General features: G+C 39.2%; 1 protein-coding gene across 2 annotated transcripts in view; it reads right to left on the bottom strand.

Annotated features, from left to right (window-relative positions):
* Positions 1 to 2,324: 2,324 nt before the first annotated feature.
* The window catches only part of LOC149261472 (ATP-dependent protease La (LON) domain protein), a 300,119-nt gene continuing 281,222 nt past the window's right edge, over positions 2,325 to 21,221 (bottom strand). For both annotated transcript variants that reach the window (XM_089422315.1, XM_089422313.1), the window contains 2 exons: positions 2,821 to 2,984; positions 2,325 to 2,734 (listed from right to left, as the gene is read on the bottom strand). In XM_089422315.1, coding sequence (XP_089278441.1) covers positions 2,599 to 2,734; positions 2,821 to 2,984 — 300 coding nt within the window. In that variant the 3' untranslated portion in view covers positions 2,325 to 2,598. The remainder of the gene's footprint in view (positions 2,735 to 2,820; positions 2,985 to 21,221) is intronic.

Genomic DNA, 21,221 nt, shown 5'->3' with positions numbered 1-21,221 from the left:
TAAATACTTTAAGTAAATGTATAATACATCATGCATTTAAGTACATAGAAAATTACATTGAAGAGTGGAGCTTGTTGGAGGTAAGAGTAATTGAATGGCCGCAACGTTGATGGATAGGTATGGTTTTCATGGGTCAGGGTAGCATGCATTGAGTTAATGATGGGCTTGGTGCTTAGTGCATTGGTTTATTGTATGCTAGATAATATTTATCGTGGTGGCCTACGTGATGCCAAGCCTCATAGTTGGATGTCAGATCAGGCTGTCCATATCTAGATTAATTACATTGAAGAGTGGAGCTTGGTGGAGGTAGAGTAATTGAGTTGCTGGAAAGTTGTTGGATAGGTATGGTTTTCATGTGTGATGGTAGCATGCATTGAACCAATGATTAGCTTAGCGCATACATTAGCTTAGTGCATTGGCTTAGTGTACGCTAGATAATAGCAGACGGAGTTCATACTCAACGGAGTTGGTAAATAGATTGGGGGTGGATGTAGCTAGCAACGGCTGGTCGAGGTAGCGGACGACAGGGGTGGATATCAACCAGACAATAGTAGTCCAACAGTGAAATAGGGATGCAGGTGGTTGGAGAAGGCAAATGGTGCTCGGCAGGTGATTCAACAATGGCTCAAGGTGAAACAGGGGTCTATTGTCGGTGGCTACACACCATAGTTTGCGGTCGTATACGGTCGTTGACAACAAAATGGAGAACCTCCAAAATTTTGTCTAGCTAAAATCTTCAATCAAATGACAACCAACTTGACAAAGAATTGCTGGCCAAACGTTGGATCAAACTAGCTTTGTGCAACGATTGAGTGACTAAATGATCGAACAGCGTTAATCCTGATGTAATAAACAAAGTTCGATTACGCTCTGATACCAATGTAATGAACATAATTTGTATACTATAAGTAATCCAAAATAGTTGGAAACATCTATTGAGGATATGAATGTATATATTAAATAGTGTATAAAAGAATTGATATGATTAAATAATATGGTTACAAATGAGAGCCCATTTATATACCTAAGCAATTCCCCTTCATAAACAATAATGTCATTTAAAACATATCTCTTCAATAACTAATTATTATATAAATAATCATTATTTTTATTTTTTATATATAGTATACCATTATAAAATATAATATTCATAACAACAAGAGCATTCTACATGTGTCTAAGTACACAACAAGAGCATTCTACATGTGTCTAAGTACACAAAAACATTCCCACAAGTGCCAATACAACTACTCTACACCCGCAAGTGCAAACTCAACCATTCGTATTTTATGAAACGCTGCATATTTTTATACAACTAATGCACCCTACTAGTCTAATAATTAATAGGCACATGCCAACATGTGCCCAACACATTCATCCATGCAACGTACCACACCACACTCCTCTATGTTATTTCTCCAAAACAAGTATGCCCCTTCAGCAATCTTGGATTCCTGAAAGTTGACGTGCTCTTCCTCCAAACCAAGCACTCAACTTGGGATGATGAATGGAGAATTCTCTGACTAATAAGCACTCAAAACAAGTATGCCCCTTCAGCAATCTTGGATTCCTGAAAGTTGACGTGCTCTTCCTCCAAACCAAGCACTCAACTTGGGATGATGAATGGAGAATTCTCTGACTAATAAGCACTCATGCGTGACTGAAACAATGCATTATCGCCCCTACGGGAAATATATATACACCTTATCACATTGCACATGTACATGGGCATACCCATACACATATATATATATAGCCCCAAGGTTAGTTCAACTGGTCAAATCAGTGTCTCGCCGATCAGGAGGTCACAGGGTCCATTCTCCACGAAACCCTTCGGGTTAGGCCTAGTTATTGGCCAAGGGCTTGATTCCCTTCGGGGTTGATCAGCCCAGATTTTTCCGTAATGTAATGGCCACCCGATGACCAGGGTATCCGTGAACCACGGCTAAAAAGATAAAAAAATAAAAAAATATTACAACATATAAATTATTTATTAATATATATGATTATATCTATAATTATTAAGACTGTTTATATAGTTAATATATTTTATCTTACTTTAATATCATAGGATATAAACAAAAAATATCTATAATCTTATTTTATATATATATATATATATATAACCTAAATGGTACGTTCACTCGGTCAACGTCGATCTGGTCCTTCAAGCACATTTCACCTCTAAATAAAAAGATAAAATATATTGCATACAACGCGCGTGCGTCTTTGTAAACGGTACCTTCACCCAGTCGCCATCAATCTGACCATTGAGACACATTTTGCCTCTTCAAAAAAGATACAATATATTGCATACAACAGGATAATGGTAACAGAAAACAGCATGCCCACCTCACCATAGGAAATTGTGTGTTATACATGGAGAAATAACAAAATCAACAAAATTTACATTTGGCTAACTCAGCACCTACCTATAGGATAATGTCACCAATGCATTGATCATTAATTTGAAAATACTACAGCATTCGGGCTATCCATCAGGGTAGTAGCCTAAGAGAATTGTGCAATGACTAATACAATATTTTGGAAACCTAAGAACACTGAACTGAAACACACTACTCAAAAGAGGGGTACAAATCAGTGTGAGTTCTCTGCCAGCTGTGATCTCCGAACTCCCCAAAATGACTTTGGAAGCAACCTTTGTTTAACTGCAGTGAATAGCCAGCCCATGTGTGAATCGCAAACACTACAATTTGCAATCGTCCATGCATACCTGGAAAAGTTATTTATTAGAACTCAGACTTTATTAGTTTAAAGTTTAGTATTAATAAAAGGAACGGGTCAAAGATTTTATCTTACCCTGGAAACCAGCTGTGCTCAGTCTCTGCACGCCCTCTTAGTGCCAGTCCTTTTGTCTTGTAGAGAGTCAGCGTTTCATGAACAAAGCCATGTGGATTCACATATGCACTGATAGGTCCATCAGTAGACATCACTAGCATGTCGCTGCGTCTTGCTATAACCGTCTTCAGGAAACACGGAAATCAATTTTGTCAGTATTTGTTTATAGAAGACCAGGCTTACAACCTGTTATATGCAAAGTCCCACCTGGTTCATGTTCGAGAATTTGTTCAAATTTAAAGATTGACGAAATTAAAAAATTCTGCTAGTGCAAAAAATATGCTAAAATTGACCATCAAGTTCAGGAAAGAAAATTAAGCAAATTTCAAACTTCATATATTAAAACAAAAATTAAATACAAATATTTTTCAACTTCAAATTTGACCCAAAAAATATATCGCAGTATATATCATGATTGAAAAGAAGTCCAAACACCATTATTTTTCAAAATCATGCTATACATATAGTTTTATTCTCATGTTTTTCAAGGTTAACAAAATCAAATCTTTTTTAAGAAATTTATAACCAAATATCACCAAAAATAAATCCACCCCACAGAGTATATTCACCACTCCTTGAGATTCAATGAAATATGAATTGTTTTGGAAGGAAACAACAAATGCAGTGATTAAGATTAGATGTGAAGCTATTTTAGTTCCTAGGATTATTTTCTTAATTTTTAATTATTATGTGGAGTAATCAACAGACAGAGTAAAATATGACAATGAATAAGTGTTGTACTATTAAATGCAAATAATTCAAACTCACATTCAAACAAAAAACTTATTTATGAAATCATATTCAACTTGGAACAAAATACAGAATAGCTTGAGTTACAAGATTTAAAAGATGAACAAACCCCGAGATGAAGCTAGAAATTTGATCCAAAAAGGTCTAAACAATCCCAAATCAAGGCTGCCCGAGAACACTGCTTCGATTTATTTAACTGTGATGGCTCGTCATGATAAATTATTCTTTCAATAGATTTTTTAACAACTTTCAAACAGTGGAGCCCAGTGTTATAAAAAAATGATCACAGAGATGCAAAATACTTGAAGATTTAGGATATCTTGTGGCTAAATATAAGATTGTAAGAAAAAGGTTGACACGTGTCATTGAATACCCAATACAGTAAGCCCGAGAACATTATTCTAAACAGTCAAGCCCAGTGGTATATATACATATATTCTTACAGAGATGCAAAATCCTGGAAGATTTAGGATATCTTGTGGCCAACTATAAGATTGTAAGAAAATGTTAGGATATTCCGACACATAGGATATAGTTAAGATCAACTTGGTCTAGTTTAGAGTTAGGTATAGAGTTAGGTAAAGTGTCTTTCTTTACCGTTGTACATATTGTAACTTACAATCCGACGGTCACGATATGTAGTGATCCGACGGTTCACTCTCACCTCGGTATTATCGACACTTGATCCGTGGCTTGACACCCGATTGGTCCATGAGTTCTATTTAAAGCGCATGGAGGGTCATTGTTCGGGTAATCCGTGCATGAGAGAAGCTTATGTAAATTTTCATTCTTTGATTAATAAATTGTCTGTACCCACGTTGGGACAGGCCGTGGACTGTTTCCCTCCTTGCACTCTGAGGGTTTTAACCACGTCAAAAATACTGGTGTATTGATTTGAGATCTGGTTGTGAGCGGTGTCCTTTTGGTATTCTTTCTGAGGAACTTACCCTGTAAATTCCTACATGGTATCAGAGCTATTTGAGGGCCGCGTCCGTTGGTGATCCAAATCTGAAGCCGGTAGAACTGCATGCGGCTGTCGTTTCCTAGATCTGCTGTTTCTGACTGCTTTCGGGCCGAGAGGACTGCTCTGTTGCGTTCGGAGCATCTGTTTCAGTGAGGAACCCCTTTCGTTTCACGCGAAAAGGTTTCCGGTAGCCCTAGCTGCGTCATTTTTCAGATCGGGAGGTATACAGTGTTTTTTTGCAGTTTACTGTCATTTTCTCTCTGCTTATTTCGGTTTCGGTTTATTTAGCCTTTTTTTTTCCGGATCTATACCTTTCATTTCTGCGTATGCTCTTTGCCCTGCGACTCTGTGCGATCTGGGCAAATCAGAAACAGAAAGAAAGGATTTTTCTCATGCGTATGCTCTTTTCCCTGCACCTTAGTGTGATCTTGGAAAATCAGAAACATTGAGAAAAATATTTAGTTTTTCGGTTAAAAGCTAACTTTGAGATTTTTTTTAAAATTCTAGTTTTTTGGCTAAAGCTAACTTTGAGCCGTAAGGTTCGTTTTTCTTTGCATATTCGTGTTGGGTTTTGTGTTTTGTGTTTTGTAGGGGAAAAGAGCCTTCCCAAGGCAAGCACGCAAATCGAGGCCCCCCCCCCCCCCCCTCTCTCTCTCTCTCTCTCTCTCTCTCTCTCAAATATTTTGTATAGATCAATTGGTTCAAAGACTTTTTAAGAGAGTAGAGGTCTTGGGTTCAAGTCTCCATTTTGTGGGGGCGGATTTTTTCATTCCCGCACATTCGCGCACTTTGCCGGCAACGTCAACAATTTTTTTTCAAAAAGCCATAACTTCTTCATCCGGAAGCCTTTTTCAGAGCCGTTTTTTTTAAAACCGCCTATTTTTTCGAGATCTATCCATTGGACCACTTACTTTCAGCATCTTCAGCTTCAGTTTTTTTTCAAAAAATGGAAAGTCCATGCCAAGTCATTCTTGACAGCACTAACTACTTCCAATGGGTAGCCTACATGGGAGATTTACTTAGAAGTAAAGGTCTCTTCAGAATAGCCACAAACCAAGAGAAGAAACCCAAAGATGAAGACAAGGCCGAAAAATGGGAAAATAGACAAGATCAAGCACGTGGTTTGATAGGAATGTCTGTTTCTCCTGATCTTAGATTCCACATTGCAGAAATTGAAACTCCTCATGAAGCATTAGAAAAACTTGCTAAAGTTTTTGGGATTAAAAATGAAATTAGAGCCCATCAACTTGAGAATGAGTTGCTTACTTTGGATCCTAATAATTTTTCTTGCATTGAAGATTTCTTGTCCAAATTCAAGACCCTTAGATATCTCTTGGAAGGTGTTAAAGTTAAGAAAGAAGATGGTAACCTTATTTATTCCATCCTTACTAAGTTGGGACCAGCCTACTCTGTATTTGTTTCCACTTTCCATTCTACAAGGGAAGCTTTCATTTGTCAAGGCAAAGACTACAAACCCCCTTCCTTTGACTCCTTTTGTGATTCCTTAATAAGAGAACAAGAAAAACTCTTACACCTTGGTCTTCTTAATCTTGGAAACTCTTCCTCGAAAGCGTTAGCCGCCCAGCAGCAACCAAATTCAAAGAATCCTAAGAAGTCTTATCCTCAAAGGAATGGTCCTAAACCAACTCAGCCTCAAGATGAAAGATCATTTCAGCAAAATGACAAGACCAATAAAAACAAATGGAAGAAGACTGACAGACATTGTAACTTTTGTAATCGAGATGGCCACTTAGAATCTAAATGCTTTAAGAAGATGGAAGCCTTGGAAGCCGCAATGAAGAAACATAACATCCATGTGGAGCCTACTTCAACTTCAACTTCCGGAATGGCACTTTCTGCATGTCGTTGTCAATCATCTCAGTCTGGTTATGCATTAAATGTATCTTCTTCTTCTTCTCATTCTCATGAGTGGCTCATTGATTCTGGAGCCTCTTATCACATGGCCAAAAACCAAGCCATGTTTTCTTCTTTAAATGATTGTAACACCAAAAATATATATGTTGGTGATGATAGATCTCTTAATGTTGTAGGGACTGGAACTGTTCATCTAGACAATGGTCAGTTTAATGATGTATTATGTGTTCCAACCTTATCCTGCAACCTTCTATCTGTCTATCAGATAACTCATTCAGGTGAAGGTAAAATTGTTGAATTTTCACCTCATGATGTTGTAATCAAGGATCTAAAAGATCCTAAACAGATTCTAGCTACTGGTCTTGCTGATGATTCCACAAGGTTGTATAAGTTTCACAACTTTGGGTCATCAAATCTTCCCTCAGTATTTGTTGCTCATAATGATGAAGTGAGCAAACTTTGGCATGAGCGATTTGGTCACTTAAACTATCGCTCCCTTCAGCATCTATGTAAAGAAAATATGGTGACAGGTCTTCCTATGGTATCTTGCAGAGATGGTGTTTGTTCCGGATGTGTACTCGGAAAACATCATCGGGACAGTTTTGACAAACGTGCCTCTTGGCACGCCTCAGCCCCTTTACAGCTTGTGCACAGTGATTTATGTGGTCCTCTTCCTGTTGCTTCATTCTCTGGCTGCAAGTACTTCTTAACTTTCATTGATGATTTCTCCAGACGCACTTGGGTATACTTCTTAAAACTCAAGAGCGAAGTATTTAACACTTTTTTGGCCTTCAAAGCCTTTGTTGAAAAACAATCTGGACATCAAATTCTTAAGCTAAGAACTGATAATGGTGGAGAATATGTTAAAAACACATTCATCAACTTTTGCACTGAAAATGGAATTCAAATGCAACATACTGTTCCATACACTCCACAACAAAATGGTGTAGCTGAAAGGAAAAATCGCACCTTAAAGGAAATGGCTAATTGTATGCTGCAATCTAAAGGACTCAGTCTTAGTTTTTGGGCCGAAGCAATTAATTGTGCAAATTATATAATCAATCGCACTCCTACTAAGGTTCTAGAGAATATCACTCCAGAAGAAGCTTGGAGTTCCATTAAACCAGATGTAAGTCACTTTCGTGTGTTTGGAAGTGAAGCATGGGCCCATATTCCAGATGAAAAGCATAAAGCTTTAGAACCTAAGAGTGAGAAATGTACTTTTGTTGGATATTCTGAAGATGTAAAAGGTTATAGACTTATTCCATTTAAGTCCAAAAATGTTATCATTAGAAGAGATGTAAAATTTGATGAAAATAAATCGGCCTGCGAGCCTAGTCCGGCGGATGTGCCACCTCTTCCTATCTCTTCTACTTTTGAAAACATTTCTTCTTCAGATGATGAAAGTGAGGATGACAATCCTCCCCCACCTTCTCAGGATCCTCAACTTCCAAGATGGGTCCGTGCTACTCGAGATGCAGCAGGTGATCTTGCCGGTGATCCTACAGATCAGCGACGTACACGTTCTCAGTTTGAAAGAGCCTCTTCTTTACTGGCTCAAGCTCCAGTAAATCATGATCCTGACACTTTTGCAGAAGCTTCAGGCCATCCACATTGGGAAGCAGCTATGAATGAAGAATATCATTCATTGATGACAAATGATACATGGGATCTTGTTCCTCTACCAAAGGGACGAAAACTTGTAAGATGTAAATGGGTTTACAGAACCAAGTATGGACCAGATGGGAAAATTGATAAACATAAAGCTCGTCTTGTTGCTAAGGGCTTTTCACAGGTTGAAGGCATTGACTACACTGAAACCTTCTCCCCTGTTGCCAAAATGAACTCTATCCGCCTTGTTCTTTCCCTTGCTGCCTCTTTAAAATGGGAAGTCCATCAAATGGATGTTAAATCTGCCTTCTTGCATGGGGACTTGCAGGAAGAAATCTATATGGAACAACCCATTGGCTTCATACAAACAGACTCAAGCCTTGTGTGTCGACTTAAGAAATCCCTTTATGGTCTCAAGCAAGCTCCTCGGGCTTGGTATGCCAAAATGGATAGCTTTCTTTTAGAATCTGGCTTTTCTAGGTGTCATTCTGACAATACTGTCTACACCAAGAAAGTGGGTGACTCTCTTATCATCCTTGTTCTTTATGTTGATGATCTTATCCTTACTGGTAGTGATCCCAACCTTATAAACCATGTGAAGTCTAGCCTTAAAAAGAAATTTGAAATGACAGACTTAGGACACTTACACTATTTTCTCGGTCTTCAAGTCTTGCAATCCAAGGAGGGTATTTCCCTTTCCCAGTCCAAGTATGCTTGTGATATTCTTCGTCATTTTCACATGGAAGACTGTAAGCCAGCCCCTTCTCCCTTTCAGTCTGGAGTCAAACTTTCAGTCTCTTGTACTTCTCCTGAAGTTGATGCTACCTTATACCGTCAACTTGTAGGAAAACTCTTGTACTTAACCCATACTCGTCCTGATCTTTCCTTTGCTGTTGGCCTTGTTGCTCGTTTTATGCAAAACCCCCGTGAAAGTCATTGGAAAGCAGCTAAAAGAATACTTCGTTATGTTCGAGGTACAGTACAGTTTGGGATTCATTACAGTGCCAAAGCAGCTCCTCTGTTAGTTGGTTTCACTGATTCTGATTGGGCTGGTGACCCTGATGATCGGAAGTCTACTGCCGGTTATGTCTTCACTCTTGGTTCAGGACCTATTACATGGGCTTGTAAGAAACAGGCTGCCATTTCTCTTTCGTCAGCAGAAGCAGAGTATCGTGGTGCCGTGGAAGCTAGTAAGGAAGCCTTGTGGCTTCGTCAGATCCTATCAGAGTTTGGCTTTGAGCAGCAGCATCCAACCACACTTTGGTGTGATAATCAAAGTGCCATTCAGCTATGCAAAGATCCAGTCCAGCATCAGCGCAGCAAACACATTGAACTACACATGCACTTCATCAGAAAACTCATTCATGACCATGTTCTTGAAGTGCAATATTGTCCAACAGATGATCAGGTTGCAGACATCTTCACAAAGGCTCTCACAGAGGCGAAGTTCACTAAACTTCGATATATGCTTGGAGTTCAGGAAGTTGTCACTAAGGGGGGATAGGCTCTAGTGCCTCCTTCCTTCTCCTATTGTGTCATATTTGTAAATCCTTCAATCCTATCCCAAGTTGTTCTTAAGGGGGGATGTTAGGATATTCCGACACATAGGATATAGTTAAGTTCAACTTGGTCTAGTTTAGAGTTAGGTATAGAGTTAGGTAAAGTGTCTTTCTTTACCGTTGTACATATTGTAACTTACAATCCGACGGTCACGATATGTAGTGATCCGACGGTTCACTCTCACCTCGGTATTATCGACACTTGATCCGTGGCTTGACACCCGATTGGTCCATGAGTTCTATTTAAAGCGCATGGAGGGTCATTGTTCGGGTAATCCGTGCATGAGAGAAGCTTATGTAAATTTTCATTCTTTGATTAATAAATTGTCTGTACCCACGTTGGGACAGGCCGTGGACTGTTTCCCTCCTTGCACTCTGAGGGTTTTAACCACGTCAAAAATACTGGTGTATTGATTTGAGATCTGGTTGTGAGCGGTGTCCTTTTGGTATTATTTCTGAGGAACTTACCCTGTAAATTCCTACAGAAAAAGATTGATAGAATGATACAGTAATCAATATTCTCATCTCAATGTGTTTATCTGTATGTAATAAACAAACTTCCTGCACCTTGCACAAGATACACACTCAACAAACACACAGCAGGGCATTTACATATACAACAGTCGGGATCCAGGTTTTAGTCTGTCAGTCAGCCGATTAATGGGATGTATAAAATATTAAAATGATAAATCTTCCCTAGTAAACCTTAAAATTTGGTAGGCTAGTCCCCACAATCATAAACAAAGCTATGGGAGCGAATGTAATGTGGCAATGTTCAAAATCTACCCTCCCTCATCATGGTTGCATTCACCTAGCTTAAGAGAGGTCTCCTACCGGATGACCAATGCATTGGCAATTATACCTTCCACATTCGTGGGTCTTCACTATAGCCATGGACACCAACAGTAGGAATTTGGGAAAAAATGAGAAAGTTGTTTTGCTAATAGAGGTTATGGGTGACAATTATTAGCTTCTCCAAAAATGCCAGAGGACGGTACCCCACTACTATGGAAGTGGAGATTTTGGTGAAATCCCCCACAAAAGAGAATCACAAGTTACAACCATCCTAAGAAAAGAGTACATGCTCCCAACTCTCTCCTGGAGCCATTTCCCCCCTTGTCTCAAACGTAAGCAACATCCTTACATTTCATATTGACTATGGCAAGCACTTCACATCTCAGTTCGTTGGAAACATTGTGGAAAGACTTGTAAATTTGTACATTAAGGCTAAATTGTAGGTCTAAACTCACAATGACCAAAACTGTGAACTACCTGCTAAGACCCGCGTGCAGGATCTTGGCCACACCGACACTTGGCAAACCCTTCTTTTCCGGAACTACCACTCTCTTCTCAATGATAGAGAAGTTCATAGCCCTTTCCATGATGAGGGATAGCCATGAGGTAGCATGCACAACTGATCTTAGCAGGGGCAATGAAGAGACCAAGGAGCAATCAAGATGCTATTGCTAACTATGGATATGCTTTCGGATGAACAAGACGGTGGGTCTCTAGAGGAGGCCATCATCATTAGCAATTCCAAGTAACTTTTAGATCTTCTCCTACCTTTAGCGCTTTTGGAATGCACTTTTTCCTAAGTAGAACATAGAGGCATTATGGTCTACAACAAGTTAATATGACTCTAGGAAGGCTCTGTTTACTATGTTTTCTCAATCCTTATGTCATATATGTTCAACATGGTTTCTATTTTTCTATTAGGCTCAAGTTTTTGTTGTTTATCTGCCACTGTTGAGTGTGATACAAGCCCCATGGTTTAAACTAACTCTATTATGATATGTTGTTTGAAGGACCCACCTCAACAAGATCTGCTGCAAGCTTTTGGCTAACCCTTGTTAAAACTGTTATTTTATTCAATGTTCTATAATAAAATTTCCTACTCTTGTTTACCCAAAAAACATCGCAAACCAACATTATCTCATCACATCAGATGCAGAAGGTTAGTACACAAAAGGGCTCCATTTTATATGGTCCAGTGATACCAAATGATGGCATTAGCCTCAAAGCTACTAAGTTTCCAGAAACCAAAGATCCAACAAACTATAAAAGAACACAAGGAAGTGTTTCAAGAGAGACCAATGAAGTTTCTTCCAAAAAGAAGCACTTAGCATGGCACAGAGGTCAAAACAGATTCAATGTCGATTAGCACAAAACCTTATCAATATCCCCACCATCACATACCAAAAAATTAAGCCACTAATATAAGATCTCATAGGATGTGATATCATCAAAAAAGTAGAAGCCCTTGTGCAAGTACCTAGAATACTGGGAGAAAATAAATTTTATGCTAAGCTGTCAAAGCTCGCTTTCAAGGCAAGAGAGGTTGAATATTTGGGGCATATTATTGTTATGTACCTAAAAATAATATAGTTCAATGGTAAAGAAACTATGGTATAATATTAAAACATAAGGATGATAAAACCCTGCTGGGGGTGGAAGAACATGAAGCACTAGTTTGCATTGAGGAGCTGCTCTGCAACAATCCAAATCCTGCACTCCAATCAATCCAGCCATTCCAAGCACTATTGATATTTCGATGTCCTCTTGATTGTTTTAGTTAACTTATGTTTTTTCTACTTCACTTGGAATTTACTAGTATTGTGGCATAATGAAACTTGATCAGTAGACCTTTTGTATGTATCCGATTAGTATATGCACATTCTGGACATAAGACATTATCTTTTGAGGTTCGTCTGGTTCCCAATTTGGCAAACTATAGCAAAAGGTTCATGATATTATGCAATCTGGTATCAATTTAATAGAAAGAAGTTTCTTTACAAAAAAAAAGGGTGTTAATAAAAATAAATAATAAATATAGTCCCAGGAGGGTAGCTCAATTAGTGATTGAAGTGATATGAAATTGTGCAAACTAAGAGATCGAAGGTTCAATCCCCTGGAAGTAACCTGGTCTACAGAGAGGAGGATAGGTCATAGGCCCCAAAGATATAGCGGCAGCAGCTAGAATCAACACCGTGTGTGCTGATTCCTCTTATTACAAAAATAAAAATAATAATAATAATAAATAACAAATCATATACAAGTAAATTTTGAATTAGGAAGACATACCTTTTCAATGAAAAGTCACAAGGCCCTCTTCAAACATACTTATATACAAGGCCACAAATTTGGAAATCAACATTAATTATTTTATACATTCAACATTTATATTTCTTGGTATATCCAATTGAAAGTCAGATTTGTTGAGAAATCTAGGGGCAGCAAGTTAGGTGATTTCTCTTACTTTGATAACTTCTTGTGATGTATTTTGCTTAACTTCATTCTCTTCTTTCTTTTACTCGTTATTATTATGTGTTCTTTGTGAAATTTTCTAAATAGAAATCCAACTGCAGTGATTAATATTATTTCTTGTACTTATTATCTCAGAAATAAGTTATTCACAATGTTCTTACAGCAAATACCGAAATATATTCTACTGCAGCCTTCACAATTAAAATATTGCAGAAAGTAAATGCAAATAAAAACACTGGCACAAATGCAATCACAATGACAGTTATTTTTGGACAATCGTCCCCAGAAAAACCCAATGTGGGAAAATCGGTGCAGCAGATGAGATTTTCTTTATTAATCTTCAGCAAAATCTCATGTACAAGTTACAACCAGCAAAACCGAAGTTGGCCCAGCGTCTAGATGCCCACGCAGTCCCTGCATCAACCTGTATCTATGTTGCCTCTTTCTGTGTTAGCCTACCTCTTCGTTGTCTCTCCCTGCTCTGCGTCTTGTTGTCTTGCACTCTCGAATGATGTCGATGCCCTCTCTTCCTTTCTCACCTGCAACTCTCCCTCTGATTCGATTTTCTCTTGCCAAACTTTGACCAGTGAGAAAATCAATCTTACTCGAGTAACTAAGTATCCGCCTCTGGTGTGTTCTCCAAGTGCCCATAAATCCACCTCTTATAATCCTCTCGTTGATCAATCAATGGCCCAGATTAGATCCTAATCAATGGCTAGGATCATATTGACTTGAGCTCCACCTTCTTCTAGAAGTTTCACCCACAGTTTAGACTAATACCCATTAATTATTTTAATTTCCTAAGTTTAGACTTAGGGTCCCATTAAAAATAATTAATTATTTTAATAAAACAGTCTCCGAGTGGAATTTCCCAAAACGATTTACGGGTATTGGAGAATGCACATGTCTAACCTCCATGCAAAATTTGAGACTTAGAGCATATCTGATGCTACCAAAAATCAACACTCCCTCTTGGCGAGGAATGTGCTCTAGTAATGCAACTCGCTGAACCATCACCCTGTTCTGTAACATCTCCTTCTGCGCTTGCTGATGTCTGACATCCTGCCCACCAACTATTGCGCAAATTCTACATCTGTACTGTCGTTGACCCTGCCACTTGTCAACATTGCATCTGTACTGCAACTCCCTCTGCCACTGTAACCGAGAAATCACATGTTTCTGCTACTGAAACGGATTCTCTACCATACCCATCTGCTCTTTGAACTGAATAGACTTAGCTCTTCCTAGAGCCTTTGTGAGTATGTCTGCTACCTGATCTCTCATGGGGACATACTACAACTGTACTGCCCCACACTAAACACAGTCTCAGATAAAGCGACATTTGATATCAATGTGTTTCAATCAATCATGAAATATTGGATTCTCAGAGAGTTTGATACAACTCTGATTATCACAGTAAACCCTGGTCGCTTCCATCCTTTTTCTAAACAAGCTCACAAGCAGTTTTCTGAGCAATATAGCTTCGCACATAGTTGTGTTGGCTGCCATATATTTTTCTTCTGTTGAACTCAAAACTACCGATTTCTGCTCCCTGCTGCACCAAGATATCATCCATGATCCAACACTGAAGTAATACCCCGAGGTACTTTTTCGGTCTATTAAACTACATGCCCAATCTGCATCTGTGAACCCACTCAATCTGACATCCTTCCCTCGGGAGTATTTCAACCCATATCCAATTGTTCCATGCATATACGTAAGAATGTGTCTAGCTGCCGCCCAATGCACCCTTTTTGGTTTCACCATGAACTGACTAAGAGTGTAGACAGCGAAGAAAATGTCTAGCCTAGTGTTGACCAGATACATGAGCGGCCCAATGAGTTGTCTATACAAGGTGGGGTCCACTTCATTGTCTCCTGATGCATCTATTTTCTTCCAGTTGGTGATCATGGGAGTAGCCATGGGTCGACAACCCTACATTATGAATCTCTTCATAATCTCTGTAGCATATCTTCCTTGCCCAAGGAATATCTCCCCATTCTTCTGCCAAACTTCTAAACCTAGAAAATAATGCATCAACATCATGTCCTTCATGTCAAATTCAGCTTCAAGATTCTTCTTGCAATCCTGTATGAGCCCGGATGCTCTTGTTAGGAACAAGTCATCTACATACAATACAGAATAAGTGGCTCACTTTCTACCATGAAATAGTAGAGATTGGGATCAACGTCACTTTTGATAAATCCCAACTGCTGCAAGTAACTATCAATCTGACCATACCATGCTCTGGGTGCCTGCTTGAGCCCATAAAAAGCTTTTCTTTGATCTACAAACATGAGTTCTCTTCTCATGAGTTTCGAAGCCTTCAGCCAGTTCTATATACACCTCCTCTTCTATCACCCCATTCAAGAATGTTGACTTCACATCCATCTGGTGAATCTCCCATCCCATTTGAGCTACTAGGGATATAACGAATCTGATAGAGGTGTATCGAGCAACTGGGGCGAAGGTCTCTTCATAGTCTATTCCTTCTTTCTGAGCATACCCCTTTGTCACAAACCTAGCCTTGTACTTCTCTATACTGCCATCTACAGCATACTTGATCTTGTAGATCCATCGTGATCCTACAACTGATCTATCTTCTGGTCTAGGTACTACTTCCCAAACATCATTCGTCATGATAGATTTGCACTCTTCTACAATGGCATCCACCCATACTTGGTGTTGAACAGCTTCCCAAAAGCTAGACGGTTCTTCAACCTGAGCTACCAATGCCTGATATATGTCAGGTTGTCTACGCTACCTTTTCTCGGTTCTAGGAGCTCCAACAAACTCCTCTGCATCCCTCAGTGCCTGTCGTACTTCTCTGCTGGTTCTACCACTAGTGGTGGGAGGCTCAATCAACTCCTCCTCCTAATCATTTTGTTCCATCCGCTGAGAACTATCTAGATTTCCTCCTTCTTAGGAGATACCGGTACTAGTCACTGTACTCGATCTAGGTGTTCGTTCTCCTGCCTGTCCTCCTTGCTACCCCTGTTGCTCCTGGACTAGTGGAACATCTCCTGACTAATCTTCTGCAGACATCTCACGAAATTTCCTAAAAGCTATATCCTCCATGAACTTTGCATCCCATCTCACTACAATCTTCCTGCTGCTAGGAATGTAGATTTTGTATGCCTTTGAGGTCTCGTTGTATCCTACGAGATGCCCTTTTTCTGTAGTCTAATCCAATCTATTGTGCTTCCCGTCTGGAATGTGACAATACACCACGCTTCCAAATATCCTGAGATGACTGACTTCCAGCTTCTTCCCAGTGAAGACCCCTTCGAGCGTTTTCTTTCCCAATGCTCTATGAGGAGTTCTATTCTGGATATACATTGTTGTGTTGCAAGCTTCTACCCATAAATACTTAGGTAGCTCCTGATCATACAACATAGCTTTGGCTACCCCAACAATAGTTCTATTTTTCTGTTCTACTGCTCCATTCTGCTCCGGATTATATGGAGTTGTCCACTCGCTTTTGATGCCCTCCTTTGCACAGAAATTTGTGAAGTCTTTGTCTGTATATTCTCCACCATTATCTAAATGCAATACCTTTATTTTTTTTCCTGTCATATTTTCAACGAGAGCCTTAAACTCTCTAAATCAATCAAAGACCTCATCCTTGGTCTTTAAGAAATGGATCCAGGTTTTCCTAGAGAGATCATCAATAAAAGTGACGAAGTATTCGCCACCACTAAGAGCTCTTGTGGACATTGGACCACAGATATTTGATTGTATCAATCCCAATACACATTATGCTCTATTGTTACTTCTGGAAAAAGTTTCTCTAGTGTACTTCCCTAGTACGTATCCTCGGCATAAGTCATCATGGTCACTACTAAGGGTCGGTACTCCTGTAACAGTCTCTCTGAGCATCCTCAGTGCTCCATGGTGTAAGTGTCCCATTCGCCTGTGCCATAATTCATTTCGTTCCTTTTCACCATTATAGTTGTTGCCTATTAGTGTCATTGGTGACTCAAGCTACAACCTATATAATTTGTTGCTTCGAATCCCAATTTGTCTTTTCTTCTTCCAGCTTGGATGCTTGACGTATATTTTCTTTCCTATGAAGTATATAGCGTATCCCTTGTCCTGTAACTAGAACACTGAAATCAAGTTCATTCCTAATCTTGGCACATGCAAAACATTGGTGGCTCGAATGTTGGTCCCTGCTTCTGCCTAAAATGCTATGGTGTCTCTCCCTACTGGAGTACGTTTCATTTTGTTTCCCATAGTAATCTGGAAGTCCATATATTCTTCTTGGTAGCTCGAGAAATGTTCTTGTACTCCGGCCATATCAACTGAAGCCCCGCTATCAATGTAGCAAACATTTGTTGACGTTGAATTTGCTAGGCATGCAAATTCTTCTTCTAATTCGGTAGACAACTCTGAGACACTTTGAGTATCCATCTTGTGTCGATTTTTGACGCTACCCTGCCCTAGCAACTGCAAAAGGAAAAATTGTGTACCACCTGAGAAAACCCCCCTGCTAAATCTTCTACTGCGTTGTTCCTTCTACCACTAACAAATTTTGATCAGGAAAACTTAACTCTCTGTCGACTCACTCAGAGAGAGTTTTACCACGAAAATCTAATCCTCCTGTCTTGAACTGCGCAAATACCTTGGAGATTCAAATTGTTGCCTCTGCAGGAATTTCGAATTCCTTTCTTCCTTCAACGTTGGATCTTCTGGCTCCTTTCTTCTGCTTAACCTGGCTCCAATACCATGTGAAAATTTCTAAATAGAAATCCAACTGCAATGATTAATATTATTTCTTCTACTTATTATCTCATAAATAAGTTATTCACAGTGTTCTTACGGCATATACCGAAATATATTCTACTGCAGCCTTCACAATTAAAATATTGCAGAAAGTAAATGCAAAGAAAAATACTGGCACAAATACAATCGCAACGAAATTTATTTTTGGACAATCACACCCGAAAAAACCAATGTGGGAAAACCAGTGCAGTAGATGAGGGTTTCATTATTAATCTTCAGCAAAATCTCATGTACAAGTTACAACCAACAAAACAAAAGTGAGAAAAATTTACAGACGCTTCCTGACAAACCATTGATCTAGGTGAAGCACTTATCTTCCCTCTGAATCCTTCTACGTCAATTTCCCCACGTTGGCCCAATGTCTAGCTGCCTACGCAGTCCCTGCGCCAACCTGCCTCTGCGCTACCTCTTTTTGCGTCAACCTGCTTCTTAGTTGTCTCTCCCTACTCTGCGTCTTGTTTTCTTGCACTCTCGAATGATGTTGATGCCCTCTCTTCCTTTCTCACCTGCAACACTCCTTCTGATTCGATTTTCTCGTGCCGAACTTCAACCAGCGAGAAAATCGATCTTACTCGGGTAATTGAGTATCTGCCTCTGGTGTGTTCTCCAAGTCCCCATAAAGCCTCCTCTTATAATCCTCTCGTTGATCAATCAACGGCCGAGATTAGATCCTAATCAATGGCTAGGACCATATTGACTCAATCTCTGCCTCCTTCTAGAAATTTCACCCACAATTTAGAATAATTCTCATTAATTAGTTTAATTTCCTCAGTTTATACTTAGGGTCCCATTAAAAATAATTAATTATTTTAATAAAATTATTTCCAGGTGAAATTTCCCAAAACGATTTCTGGGTATTGGAGAATGCATGTGTCTAAGCCCCACTGCAAAATTTGAGACTTAGATCACATCTGATGCTACCAGAAATCAACATGCTTTTCATCAAATAGCTACCAAACCATAAAGAACAATAAAGAAGATATAGGCGATCAGCGAGGGCCGAAACCTCTCCAACTGAGAGGAAAACCCACCAGAATTCCTCTCTTCTTATAGAACTTCAATTGACAAATTCTAAACCAACGATCTTGACCAAGACCCCTCAAAGACCAAGTCAAACCTTTCCTCTTGATGAGATTTCCTTCCAACAACTTCAACCTCAACACCTTATGCAACTTCAACCCCCTAGTAGAATACTTCTACAATTTCGACTTCCTAGAACATTCTTTTGCAATTTCAACCTCTAACAGTTTCTTCTGTAGAAACCCTAGATCACATGTGTGGCTAGAATATGGATGAATTTGCCTTCTTTCTCCTTCGCTTGAGATGGAATCTTCTTATTATCAATTCAGCTTGCAAGGGAGACTTTCTTTGACCCAAAAATTTGGCTCTCTTGGAGCGATTGCAATTTGGTATCTTCGACTACAAGATGATGCCCTAACCTTCGCACATGTGGAGGAATATAGCCCAAAATAGACCTAAAGTGCTTCGTTCTTCCTTCTCTTTTCTTTGCTAGGTATTAGGCTTCTATCTCTATCTTGATCGAACTTCTTTTGATGCTCGAGTGAGAGCGAGTCTTGATTGAGGCTTACTCCTTTATATAGGCTATCTTGAACCCTCAAATAGGCCGACTTCACCTCCTAAGTAGACTGACTTGCTTGCTAGCACTTGATGAGGTCTTGGACGGTCATTTGACTCTAATTTGCCTCTATTTTGACTCAAATAAAATTTCTTTATGTAACATGCCCAAGAAGGGTCTTCCATACATGACAATGACTTTCTAGACTTGAAGACTCAATGACAAGCACTAGAAGCTCTCAAATGGAGCTTGACCTATAAAATAAATTTCCATGAGCATGAAATCCATGCCTCAAGAATAGCAATAATAACTTTATTTTTCTCATTTCATCAAATACATAAAATCATGATTACATATTGTTGAAGAAAGTGTAACTAGGTTCGGTCTTCATAATGATTTGATCTTTGTAAATGATGTAATAAAAGAAAATAAATTTATTTTGTATGCCTTGCTGCATGGGTTTCATGAGCAAGAAGTGTCATTAGGTCAAAGACTTCTTGATCTCTTTAGAATTGATTAATATGTCAAAGAGTCAAGTCATGTATGAAGGAGTTCCTCATGAGCCTACGTAAAATATATTCAAGCCTAGAGTAGCGCTCCAAGACCAAGATCAATCCTCCAAAACAAGCACAATGAAGTCTGCAAGCAAAACAACAAGTAGATCATCATGTCAGCCTCAATATATATATTTAAATGTCATGTCGGCTCAGAATGAGGAGACACAACATTTCACTTGACAAGTCGGCTTATTTGCAAGGAGAAACCACTATAAATATGTGGCTAGGGTATCTGCAAATCTCAAGTATAGAACTCGCATTCTTCTCTGAAAATTTCAGTTGGGTATGAGGTACAGGAAGGAGATCTCGAATGGGTATAGGAGCAGAGATCCGCATTTCAAGAAGGCAGTTGTTCAAGACGACGAATGGAGAGGCATGGAACAGTAAGATAGTCTCAGCGTAAATATGGTCTCAATACTTCGCTAATCCTTTAGATCTCTGCTCTTTCGAATGGTACTGCAGAGGTACAGTCTCGGCATAATTATGAAAAGTAAAGTCTCGGTGGATATCACAGTGGAAAGGGATTCGGACCTATCTCCTAGCAGCCTCGACATTCATGAATCTCAGTGATCTCACAACAGCACACTATCTCGGCATTCATTCTAGACATAGTCATATACTTGGTGATCACTGTATAAACATATTAAATATTGTCACAGTCTTGATATATTCGTGATAAGGAAGGATCTCTGTGATACGTTCTCATACACAGTCTTGATCTTGGCATAGATGTAATCATGGTAGTTATAGGATCATGATTTTGATCTCGATATAACTCTCATATGTCTCGATGGTATAGCAATGATCTCGGTGCAGCAAGGTGTAGGAAAGATGCAATAGTAAATGATCTCGGTGGTACTGTTGTGAAGGTCTCAGTGCTGCAGCAATGGTGACCTCAATGAAGGTACATCAATGATGATCTCGGTGAAGGAGCTGCAAGGATGATCTCAGTGAAGGTGCAGCAGTAGTGTGATGACATAAGTATAGCAGCAGTGATGATGATGATCTCAGTAGTGACAGAGAAAGGGATTGATGTCTTGGTCTTGGAGTGGCAGAATAGGTCAAGGGTCATGGTCTTGGTATTTGTCAATTGGAATCTCTACAAGAAGAACTTTGTGCGGGTTTTCCTCTCCAAGAGGGAGAGGTTTTGGCCTTAGCAGAAAGCCAAATATCTTGTGTTCTTGTCTCTTTGTTTTTTATAGCAATTTGATGAAGTAATCACACACTAATAAGAATAAGAAGATCAAGCTAAGAAAAATTGCAAAAGAACTTCACAAATTGTTATCATGTCAAGAAGAATCACTTTAATTCTGATTGCCCTAGATTCTTCAACACATATGTCATTATGAAGACCGAACCTAGTTACATATTTCAGCACTCCCTCTTAACTAGGGAGGTATTCATAATCCATACAAGGTACT

This window comes from Pinus tabuliformis, chromosome 6 (assembly GCF_031772625.1).
Source record: "Pinus tabuliformis cultivar Carrire ecotype Pingquan chromosome 6, CPIR1, whole genome shotgun sequence".
NCBI classification, from domain to species: Eukaryota; Viridiplantae; Streptophyta; class Pinopsida; order Pinales; family Pinaceae; genus Pinus; species Pinus tabuliformis.
Note: the sequence above shows the minus strand (reverse complement) of the source record. Positions and strands in the feature narration are given on the sequence as shown.